This window comes from Bos indicus x Bos taurus, chromosome 13, assembly GCF_003369695.1.
Source record: "Bos indicus x Bos taurus breed Angus x Brahman F1 hybrid chromosome 13, Bos_hybrid_MaternalHap_v2.0, whole genome shotgun sequence".
NCBI classification, from domain to species: domain Eukaryota; kingdom Metazoa; phylum Chordata; class Mammalia; order Artiodactyla; family Bovidae; genus Bos; species Bos indicus x Bos taurus.
In genome coordinates this window covers 53169384-53181979 of record NC_040088.1, presented here as the reverse complement: position 1 = coordinate 53181979, position 12596 = coordinate 53169384, and the positions used below count along the sequence as shown (strand labels likewise).

The 12596-nt window shown below is 38.3% G+C and overlaps 1 protein-coding gene across 1 annotated transcript in view; it reads right to left on the bottom strand.

Annotated features, from left to right (window-relative positions):
- Positions 1–12596, bottom strand: part of ITGA8 (integrin subunit alpha 8) — a 190630-nt gene that overhangs the window by 134007 nt on the left and 44027 nt on the right. The window contains exons 8-11 of the mRNA XM_027559856.1: positions 12405–12449; positions 9447–9490; positions 7946–8002; positions 4964–5016 (exon numbers count right to left, since the gene is read on the bottom strand). Coding sequence (XP_027415657.1) covers positions 4964–5016; positions 7946–8002; positions 9447–9490; positions 12405–12449 — 199 coding nt within the window. The remainder of the gene's footprint in view (positions 1–4963; positions 5017–7945; positions 8003–9446; positions 9491–12404; positions 12450–12596) is intronic.

Below are 12596 nucleotides of genomic sequence, written 5' to 3'. Positions count from 1 at the left end.
CACAATTTATTTAATTGTACATTTATATTACGAAGTTTTCTTGCAGTGATAAGGTTTAAAATAAAGCCTATCCTCCTCTTTTCTTTCGGCACCTCCATTTAAATAAAACAGAGGCCAGAGAAGGTTCTCATACTAACTAGAAAGGCAGAAAATAAAATTTTCCTCCCAAATACAAATTTAGGTTTTTCCTTTGTGAAAGTAGATGTTATCACAGAAAACTAGTAGATAATTTTTCAGACTGATAACATTTCAAGAAAGAAATAGCAATTGATTGCTGGTGGTGGTGGTGGTTTAGTCTCTCAGTCGTGTCTGACTCTTGTGACCCCGTGAAGTATAGCCGGGCAGGCTTCTCTGTCCATGGGATTTCCCGGGCAAGAATAGTGGAATGAGTTGCCGTTTCCTTTTTCCGGGGGATCTTCGCCATTTTCCTTTTCCAGGGATCGAACCTGCATCTCGTGCACTGCAGGTGGATTCTTTACCAACCAAGCCACTAGGTAAAATATTTTCTTAAAACTATTCCAAATGCATTTTCTCACTCTGCTTCCATGGTCTGGGCCAAGAGGGAGGTAGGGACTGGGGTTGTTCCAAGCTTCGGGATTTTCCTTGGAGGAAAATGTTCAATTTCTTATGTATTTATTTTTAAATTTTCTGTTATTATTATTGCCAGGATGAAGAGCTATTTGTTATTTTTTGTATTTCTGTTGTTATTATTGCCAGGATAAAGAGGTATTTGTTAAACACCTAATTGTGTCCGCCGCTGCCTTGAAGTTCAAAGGCATGTAAATCCCCTGGTCCTCTAGCGCTGAGATTGATGGGGACCATTTTCCCATTCTCCAAAGAAGGAGCAAAGCCATACAATTGGTCCCTGAGGATATAACATGACAGGGGACTGACACATTGCCTTACTGTGTTTCTCACCGCCAACACTGGGGAGTTCTAGAAATGCAAAATTATTCGACCTATCATTGTGAAAGATTAGCACATCCGTGCAATCTTTGGCTTCTTGGAGGAGTATGACAACATTGATTTATTTTCACAGAGATACAGTTCCCTAGATATTTAAGTGTAAGTCTTCTAAAATGTTCTAAACGCCAAAAAGGAGAAAGACATTTGTTCTCAATTTATAATTGTGTTCTCATAAAGCTGAGAGACAATAACTGTCTTGGATTCAATTGGTTCAATGTGCCTTGCAGAATATTTTGCACTTAGTGCCAAAATTATGTTAACAATAATACTACTTAACTGTCACAATATATATTATTGTTTAGGCTGGTGTTTTAAAATCTTGATTTAAAACTCATTAGTGAATTCTGAGGAGAAGGCAATGGCACCCCACTCCAGTACTGTTGTCTGGAAAATCCCATGGACGGAGGAGCCTGGTAGGCTGCAGTCCATGGGGTTGCTGAGAGTCAGACACGACTGAGCGACTTCACTTTCACTTTTCACTTCCACGCATTGGAGAGGGAAATGGCAACCCACTCCAGTGTTCTTGCCTGGAGAATCCCAGGGACGAGGAAGCCTGGTGGGCTGCCGTCTATAGGGTCGCACAGAGTCGGACACGACTGAAGCCACTTAGCAGCAGCAGCAGCAGTGAATTGTGAAATCAATTTAATGGGTCTTGACAAGCAATTTTGAAAAATGAAATAGAAAATATGAGTGAATGCATGGCACATAATAAGAGTAAGTACTGTTCCGTGAAACCTTCTGTTTCAGTTGTGTGTGTATACTGGGTTGCAATGTCAAACGTATTTCTAATTATGAACCCACAGGCCAAAAAGCCACTGAAAAACTATTGCAGTAGGCCATGCATGCTATTAGGCTATTTCAAAATTTATTTTTCAAATCCTTTTTTTGAATAGACTCAATTCAAGTTTAAAGTTTAACAATATTTATTAGTAAGGATGCTTTTCACTGAACTTCTGAAAAAGCAGTTGTATAACAGCTGGGTACTATTCTAAAAATATATAATATATATATAAGATTATATAATCTCAAAAAAGAACAATGATGAAGAAATACTATTTATGATGAGGTTTTCACTAAAAGCCACTTTCTCTGCTTGGGTCATGTCGGTGGTTTGGATGAGATCTAAGGTATAAAAGTAGGATATATACACTAAACTTCATCTTATCTGAATTGTCCAATATTTGAGCATAGTTCTTTTTCAGTTTCTATGCATTTATTTGTGTCTCTTTTTTATGTCTAAAAAAGTATTATGTCCACTCTAACAATATAATGTAAGACGCAGGTTCTCGTCCTTTCACGTGTTGTTAGAGGCAAAACATTATAAATATTTTTCTGAAGAGAAAAGCATAAATATACTGAGAGAGGGGGGATGAGGGAACCCATCAACGAGAATATTCATTATGAAGAATCTGAATTTAAGTTTTCTACAGCCAAATAGCATTTAATATGTTGATTTAACTTTAACCCATAAAATTTTCCATTTCTTCTTCTTTCTCAACAGTTCTTAGTGTATGCTAATACCCAAGACTGATTTTCAGAATGTAGTTATTTATTAAGAGAAGGCAGGTTAGGAGGCTTTATATTAGAATTGATATCTAATCGATATAATTGTTTTATGACAGGCAAAAACTAATATGGCTTATCAATTACATTACGGAAATCAATTTAATCTGCAGCTTCTTTATGCTTTAATTTTCTAGATTTTCTGCTTAATCGCATCATAACAATTTCTCCTCTTTGAGAGAATCCACTTGGACTAAATCTGGCACCAAAACACAGTTACTCAAAGCTGCTTCCTTTCAAATAAATTTTCTCTAAAGTGCTCTCAAGTTAACCAACTGCTAAGAATCTCTAAATTTAGTTCCTTTGAGATCTGCCGAGGCTAGGACAATCCAATGGATTAAATTGTATTTCTGTGAATTTCTGAAATAGTATAAATACTAAAAGGGTCAAAAAGCCATAAGAAAATAAAAAACAGATCTGCTTAAGTTCAAGAGGAAAATACTATCTCCCTTTGTTGTTAAGTTTGTCCAGAAATTCCTAACAGAGTTTACACAGAAAGACTTCACTGCTCTGGTTGTTTTAAGATAACTAAACTGAAATTAATTTCAGCAGCTTGTGAATATTTTCAAAACAGTCCCAGGCTTGACCCTATCAATGACCAATCAGCATGCACACAACTGTTTAGTCTAAATTTTTGAAGTCTACTTCTGATACCTGGGTGTTTCTTTAAATAAAAAAGATACTGGGGAAATCCTCACCAGTTTATTAATTTGGTCACATTAGTTAATGACACCACCTTTTTTCCCCCGTGGTGGGTTTTGGAGCATTTGTAGGGACTTTGCTTTTGCTGCGTAGTGGATAGATAGGATGACGTGTTTACTAGATGATCTCACATACACTAGTACTTAATTATCCCTCAGATGGAGAAAGGAAAGTCTGCTTCAACCCCACAGAACCTGGGTCCTAACTTCTGAACCGTGAATGGTCAATTAGTTCGGTGATGTTCTTAACCCTAGTCTGAGTCACTGCACAACATTCACTCGGGTCCAGGACTTGAAAGATTTGGGAAAATTAGAGATTGGGTAAAGAATAAGAATTAAATTTCAATTCTAGTATGGAACTCTGCTAAATAATGTTCACTTATCATTCTTTAATCACTGATACATGCTGGGAAAGCTAGAAAGGGCTTTGTGAATTTAAAAAATTGTAGGAATTATAGATTCTCTAAAATTATTTATGAGTTAAACTAATGACAGAAGCCTAGTATGCTTAGTTTTAATATAATCCAACAAACTGATTTTTCTTATAGGCCATGATATTAAAAACCATTGATAACCGATTTTTTTTAGCATCATTAAGGACAATATTAAAGTTCTTTGGGTGAAAATAACTGAAATTATGATTTTATATTTTTTGTAAAGTAGAAGTCTGCATTTCTTTATAAAAATAATGGAAACTAATAAAATGCACATTTAATAAACAGATTCTCATCAAAGCCAAAACAGAGTAAAGACTTAAACACAGGTTTAAGTGCTAGAACAGAGCTGGTGTTTAAAGGATGCTCAACAGATATATGTTAAATGAAAGAACAATAAAAAGATATTTTCCAAAAGATACAAAAGTTAACAAACTTATCTCCAATCATAGGGCATCACATAATAAATAAAGTTCATTTCTAGCTATACCAAGGTCATAGCTAATATCTATCAATGATGTATCTAAAGTGCTTAGCCCAGATCTGGGAACACAGTTAAGATTTTTTAGAGCTGTGCTTCTTATGAAAATGTAAGCTCCATGAAAGCAGAGCCCTATTCTTCCTTACTCATCGCTACATTCTGAGCATCCAAGAACTATGTCTGGCATATAGTAGGTGCTCCAACAATACTTGTTGGATAGATAATCAGTTCATCTCAATTTATTGGTTTTCTTATTTAATCATTTGTTTAATCTGTCAGGTGCTTTTAGTGGATCGAGAGATGCTTAATAATGTTTCTTTGAAGTAATGACTTAAACACAACCATAATTTATCATGCTGTTTGATCCAAGTTCAACTGTAATTTACTGCCATAATCTGAAAAAATAGCATTATTATTTTATCTTCTGCATGGATGTTTCTAGTATGCAATAACAGGAGAAACAATATTTATGTGCAAATATTTTATGAATGAATCATGTGCTAAAAAGAGAGATGAGCAAATTCCTCAATGGCTATGGATTTCAAATGGCCAAGTACTATTCAATTCATGAAATTAAAGATAAAACTAAGTATAATAGTGTTTTCTTAGAAGTGCAGATGTGGTAAAGACATTAAAAAGGATGCTAGAGAGTTTTTTAGTAGTTATATCCTCTTGCGCTGAAGTAAAAAAAAAAAAAAACAAGAGAGCCTCTATCTTGTTGAGGAAATATAGAACGATGTATTTCATGAAGAAAAAAATATAACATCTTTAAGGATGACTATAATATTCAGTGAGTGAGGAAGTTCTTATAAACTTACCCATCATTGTTAACATCTGATACTGCAACTGTATATCCAAAATAAGATGCCATCTGCAAAGGAAAACCATAAATAACACATTTTGTGTTCAAAAAGTCATGTCTCAATTTTCCCTGAAAGATTGGCCACATTGCAGCACATCTTTTGCATTTAAATTCATAGACCCTTAGACGTGGACAGAGTCTTAGAGTCATTTAGTTTAACCCCTGACCTAACGCATAATGCTCCCCACAGCAGCCCGGACATCTGCTCGGACAACCTCTGGAGATGTTCAACAATCAATCCATTCAATTTGCAGATAACTTTTAGAATACTTTTTGCTAAAACTGGTCCTTCTATAATATCTAGTCCTCAATCCTCCTGCCTAGTTCTGCAATCTTGAACATCACAGAATAAATCTAATTCCATTTCCATATGAAATCGCACATGGAAATGATTGCAGCTCACCATCTTGCTTACAGATATGTGATACCAAAGAAAAGATGACACCCCGTGAGCACACTGACAGAAGTTAAGTAGGACAGACACTCTCGACTTTGGTCTCTTTGTACCACTGAAGCATAAAAAGGTTTTCATTTGGGGCTAAACCATGTCTCAGTATCAATTCAAACTGAGTCTGTTAAGGTTTCTAAGTTGTTTGTGAGTGTGACCAGTATACCTAATCTCTCCACATTCTAGCTCTTATATTTTTGTTTTTCAATCTATGCTTTCAAGATTTATAATCTTTTCAGACTTGGCCCATAGTTTTTGCCTGCCAGGGTTTTTCATTTCCACATCTGCCATCCAACGCCTTAGCTTACTTAGCCTCCGATCACCTCCAAATTTAATCAGCCTATAGTCTACAGTAAACTGTGCTCCATGGAAGGCAGAGATCTTGGTCTGTGTTGTTCACTCTTGTATCTGCATTGTCTGACCAGGTGTAACTCAGGGTAGGTGCCAGATACTCTTTGCAAAAGAAATAAATAGATGAGTTAACAAGTATAACACAATAATTTAATTCTGCCACCTCTTTTCTCTATTCCAAACATACACAGTTGTTATAGCAGGTGGGGCCTTCGGGAGGTAATTAGGTTGTGAGGGTGGACCCCTCATGAACGGGATGAGTGTCCGTAGAGAAGGAACCCCATAGAGCGGCCTTGTCCCTTCCTCCACATGAGGACATAGTGAGAAGATGGCTGTGAGCCAGGAAGCAGGCTCTCACCAGACACAAAATCTGACTACCCTTTGATCTTCGACTTCTCAGACTCCAGAACCATGAGAAATAAAGGTTTGTTGCTTTAGTCATCCAGTCTACAGTATTTTTATGGACTAAGCCCCGGGTACCAGGTGCAAAATTCTCTTTGTTGAGGAAATGAATGCCTCATTTGACTGTGTCATGCAGTAATTCAGTTCTCCCGTGTCTTTTCTTTAATCCGCGCACATGTAGTGAAATTCTTATTTCTGTGTGGCACTGTGTGACCTCACTCAGAGGAATTTCATCATTTATGTATTAAATTCTGAGGTTCAAGATTGAATAACTAGGTGGTATTGAGGATGAAAAGTTACAGAAAGGCCAAATTTAACAATGTTTAAGGAGTTTTTAATGGTAAAAATGTAAAACAAAAAGACAAGAGAGAAGTCTTGCCATATTTTCATACACCATTAATTATCGCCACTTGAAAACAGTTGTTCAAAATGTATAAATTCACCCAACTGCACAATCATCGCAGCCTTATATATCTGTATTTACCACAAGAGTCTCATGAGAGACATTGTTAAATGCTTTGTTGAAAACTGCACAGTCATGGATAGACTAAAGCCCCAATTGGAGCAGAAATGTCAAAAATGCTCTGTATTCTTAACAAAAAACTATCAAAATTGCTTGACAAATATATGATTCCAAATTTCTGTGTCTAGCTAAGAGCTGAGCATTTCAGGATCTTAAAGCTGGATCCTCCTGGGATCCAGCAGGCCAAGATGGTCACTTGGCCGGATTCAAATGTGAGGCTTCTAGAAGTTCCAGAACCTGGGTTGGTGGTTAGGAGAGAAAGTTGGTGGCCTAGAGAGACTAACTCAGTTCAGAATTGCCTCCCTAACACAACAGGGCCACATTCATCCTTTAAAAAAAGTGTGACAAATTTCAATAGGTCATAAGACCCAGGAAAACCCAGAGTGGGGAATGAAGTGTGACCCCAGGTCATCAGGATACCAGCAGCCTGCTTTCAGAGAATTGACCCATTGATAATAAGATCTTAGCCAGTGACAGTGGTTAATGGGCAAAAATCTAGTCCCTGGGAGAAAGGGACCAGAATCAGAGACTTTGTCATCTTCCATATATTTTGGGGTTGGTGAGGGTTCCATTTACTATGAGGGCAGGAAGAGAGTCTAGACCCGTTGACTCTGACCAATATGTGGAAAACTAGAAGAAGCTTGTGTCTTCTCAGAGGGAAGGCGGGTACCCAGAACCAATCACCAGGCAGATTACATACAGGACTGCAACATAATAGGACTATTCTCAGATTTCAGCAATTAGTGGCTTTTTGGAAAATTAATTAGGGTATAGCTGTTTTACAATATTGTGTTAGTCTCTGTTGTATGATGAAGGAAATCAGCTGTATGTATATGTATATCCCCTCCCTCTTGCACCACCCTCCCATTCCACGCCCCATCTCATTCATTTAGGTCACCACAAAGCTCTGTGTGCTGTATAGCAGCTTCCCACTAGCTTGTAGGAAGCATATTCTGCCCTTATATCACCTAGCAGTATATGAAATCATCATGGGCACATACTTGTTTATTAATTAATTGTTATCTCCTCAACTGCCTCCCCTGTAGCGCTGCGTTAGAGTTGGGATCTTGTCTGATACATGGTTATACTCCTAGTGCTTAGAAGAGTTTCTAGAACACAGTAAGTACTAGGTAAATATTTATTTTATGAATGAATAATATGAATATATAATAGTGCAGAGTGACATTCACTATTTGACATTAAAATGTCTTTACCTGTTCACCAGTGAAATTCTGAATAAAGGTCATATCTGTAGAGTTAATGATTGAAACCTGAAATCAGAGAAATTAGATAGGTTATTTCATTTGGTATAGAACTGGAGAACTTTTTTAAAAGTATAACTTAAATCATTTATAAATGTTTGTGAAAAATCATAAATGGTTAGCTCTATATGTAAAAAAAAAAAAAAAAAAAGTAAGCCCATAGAATGATCTTAAAAAAAAATGCAGTTGAACTTTTTATTTATGGTTTCTGGAATCCTTTCAGACAGAATGCACAATCACTAATTGGATGTAAAGAAATTATATTTGAATTCAAGAATGCTTAGAGCAACTAATTTGATGGTTAGTTATCTAATCAAAAATTTAGTCTAAATTTCATTTCTGAACATATGCTATTATGGGACATTGATGATTATGGCTTCTTGCAAAAAAAAAAAAAAAAGAAATTTGAAAGTATTTTACATATAGCAAAAATATTTCTTTTCAATTCTATCCAGCCAGCCTAAAATCTATAGTTATTACAAGCTGATCAGACTTTTAAAAAATATTTTAAATGCTTTTCTTTTCATAAGACCTACTTATGTTCTTTTCCTATTTTTATGGCAACTAGTGTAATGGGTGTGAATAGTAGCCCTCCAAAATTCATATCTGTCCAGAACTTTGGAAGATGAGCTTATGGGTCTCTATAGAAATAAGTAAAGTTAAGGATCTTGAAATGAAATCATAGTGGCTTTAGGGTGGGCCCTGTGTCCAATGACAGGTGTCCTTATAAAAGGAGGAGAGGACACACAGACATAGATGGAGGAAGACCACATGGAGGCCAGGGCAGAGATGGGAGTGAAGCTGCCACGCGCCAAGGGAAGGCAGAGCCACCTGAAGCTGGACGAGGCGGGAAGAGTCCTCCCCCGTGTATGTGGAAAGGAGCACGACCTGGCCGTCACAACTTGACTTCAGATTTCCAGCCTCCTGAACTGGGAGAGAACAAATTTATGTTCTCAGCCACCCGATTTGGGGTCATTTCTTATGACAGCCCTTGAAAACTAATACACTAGTCACATAACAATCGACCTTGTTGTGTTTACTGTGTGAGGCATATTAAAATGCTGATCATGTCAACAATGGGATCCTCGGCAATTACTCCCAAATTATGCACAGGACGGGGCTAACTTCATGGGTATGTGACCTGTGCAGTCAGGCAGGGCCCTACACTCAGACAAGCCCTATCCTTTGGATAGCCCAGCTGTCACTGTCCTGAAATCCTTAAGAATTTCAAACAAGGGGCCAGGCATTTTCACTTCACACTGGGTCCCACAAATGATGGAGTTGATCCTATACATGGATCAGAAAAGAATCTAGCCTCCCTTTGCATAAGCAAACAAGTGTGGATCTTTAAGAGCACTTTAAAAGATTTCAAAGATTTAAATCTTTAAAATGATTAAAAAAAATGATTCTTTGCACATATGCAAAATATCCTATAAACATTCTTAGTACTCACATATCCAAAATTCTGTGCGCCTCTTGGAACTCCAGCAACCAATTCTGTGATGAAAAGTCATTTAGAAGGTAAATTACACAGTCTACTTTAAAGCTATTCAACAAATCAGCTAAAGATGGTACTTTTTGAATAAGTAACTATCATGGATCACGTAGACAGCTGAAGTTTGAAGTTACAGTTTTGCATTGGCTTTTGCCTCTGCTACAGAAAAAGAAAACAGGGGACTCAAAAGTTGTACTTCTAGAATCACCTGCCTCCACCAGAGCCTCCATGCATTTCAGCCTCTAGAACATAAGCCTGCCTTCTCAGATGTGTGTGTGATTTGTCAGTTAAACCTCTTACTTTGGTTTCTCCAGCTTTCACTGTCTTCTGAACTAGTCTCCCGTGGCAGTGTACAAAATAACATCTCCTGTCCCACTAAGCGGAGAAAGCAATGGCACCCCACTCCAGTACTCTTGCCTGGAGAATCCCATGGGTGGAGGAGCCTGGTAGGCTGCAGTCCATGGGGTCACTAAGAGTTGGACATGACTGAGCAATTTCACTTTCACTTTTCACTTTCATGCATTGGAGAAGGAAATGGCAACCCACTCCAGTGTTCTTGCCTGGAGAATCCCAGGGACAGGGGAGCCTGGTGGGCTGCCGTCTATGGGGTCGCACAGAGTCGGACACAACTGAAGCGACTTAGCAGCAGCAGCAGTCCCACTAAGGGACAGTGTTCAAGCAATTTCAGTTACCTAAGGAAAAACCTCATATCATAAATGATTGAGCCTGGCTGCCCTGGAACAGAATTCTAGGGCATCCTCATAGCCAAGAGTATGCAAAGAAGGAAGCTTTGATAATAGAGATAGAAGAAGCAACTCTGGTGAAAAGGGGGCCGCGTGTTCCAACGCACAATGATATGGCTCTAGATTCTGAAAGCAGTGGTTTTAGTCCTTGGGTCTTCTATAAACCCAGGATCAATCCTTGAACCTAACTTCTTCCAGTCACCTACAAAAGACAGGAGTTGGAACTGATTGATTATCAAAGATCTTTCCAGTTTTCAGTTCTATAAATCTAAACTATCCTTTGGGGTTAAAATGTTAGTTTAATTTAAAGGAAGGGAGCCTGGGAAAAAAGTCCCCTTCCATTCAAATTTCCCTTTCCTCAAACCTGCTCCTAAATATATAGCACAAATTCTAGCATTAATTCTACCCCACATACTAAACTCTAGCAGAGTTGGGCATTCATGCTTTTGGAGTGTTAATAATCAGAGAAGATTCATTTGGGTTTAGATGTTGGACTTTTAAGTAGTATCAATAAATTCACTCATTCAATCAACACTGACAGGCAACCATAGGCTACAGCAGGGAATGAAGACAAAATTCTCTACTCTCATGAAGTTTATACTTGAGCTGGAAGAGGCAGTTAATTTGAAAAGTAGAGTCCATTAAATGTCATGTTAGAAGGGGATGAGTATACAGTAGAAGAACTAAGCAGGTAAAATGGTACTGGGGGTGCTCAAATTGGGAGGAGGAAGGAATTATGATTTACCTGGTGGTTGGGGAGGTCTTGGCAAGAAGATGACAGGTTAGTGAAAACTGAAGAAAGTGAGGGAGTAAAATATTATGGAGATCTGGGAGACATACGTTCTAATCAGAAGGAACAGCACGTGCAAAGGCCCTGAGGTAGACGTGTATCTGGAGAATTCAAAGAACAGCAAGGAGGGCAGGATGGCTGGGGTGAGGAGTAAAGGACAAGGAAGAAAAGTGAAAGTGAAGTCGCTCAGTCGTGTCCGACTCTTTGCAACCCTGTGGACTGTAGCCCACCAGGCTCCTCCGTCCATGGGATTCTCCAGGCAAGAATATTGGAGTGGGTTGCCATTTCCTTCTCCAGAGAATCTTCCTAACCCAGGGATCAAACCCAGGTCTCCCACATTGCAGGCAGACACTTTAACCTCTGAGCCACCAGGGAAGCCCCAAAGGAGATGAGGTTAAAGTAAGTGGGCTCTCATGAACGGAGTCTTTCAGGTCATTGTGAAGACTCAGGATTTACACTGAATGAACTGGGGACTCATTGAGCAAAGAAGTAACACAATGTGACTTCTGTTCCTAAAGGACCAGTTGCCTACTGGATCTAGACTACGGGAGGGCAAAGATGAGAGCAGGGAGACCAGTTAGGAAGCTACTGCAAACGTATTGATGGAGACCTGAGACTGGTAGCTGTGGAGGAAGTGAGAGTCAGATTCTGGCTGTCTTTTGAGTTTAGTTAGCAGAATTGGCTCATGGATTGGATAAGGGTAGGGAGTGGAGGAAAGAGCACAATCCAAGGCTGACTTGCAAGGTATTTTGCTTGAGCAGCTTGGAGGATGGTATTGTCACTAACTGAGATGGAGCTGATGGAAGGGAGAGCACATTTAAATGGAATGATCAGGAGTTCAGGTATAAGCACAGTAAGTTTGCAAAAGCCATTCAAATGGTGATGTTGAGTGTTGCGTAGAGATTATAGGTCTTACACTACATTCCAGCTTCATGAGTACAAGCATAGATACATGTATGGATGTTTACTCTGGGCACCTAAAGACACCATGCTCAGAGAAAATGGAGCTGACTTATTTCAGGATCAGACCTGTCAAATAATAAAGATGAAGGGTGATTATGCCATCTGAGATACACGGCAACCACTGCTTCTCACATCCCATAAACATTCAGAATTTTGTTAAAAAACAGAAATGTATTGTGAAGTAACTTTCCTTCAATAAAAAATAAATAAGTTTGGGGAAAAAAAAATAGAAATCAACCATCATACTAGGAACTTTGGAGCCTGCAGCCTCATATGGCTACGATGCTATAAAGTTATTTAAATGTATGTTGATTAAAAGTTTCAGAATCATTTAAAAATCACATTCCTAAAAGAGCTTTTTCAGGTCACTCTACTTTTCCCATGTTTTACAGATGGCTTGATTTCAACCATGTCTCTCACCTTGCTGAGAGTCCCCAGTAAATTCCCCAGCAGCAACTGAATATCCTGTTTTAAAGAAAAGAGACAAGAGAATCAGACGTTTGATGCCTTTACAAATGATTCATAATCTAGAAACATGAAGGAACTATCATAGCACTACTCTGTGCAGAAATCCTGACAAATACTGTAATATAAAAGTCTAGAATTCTATGA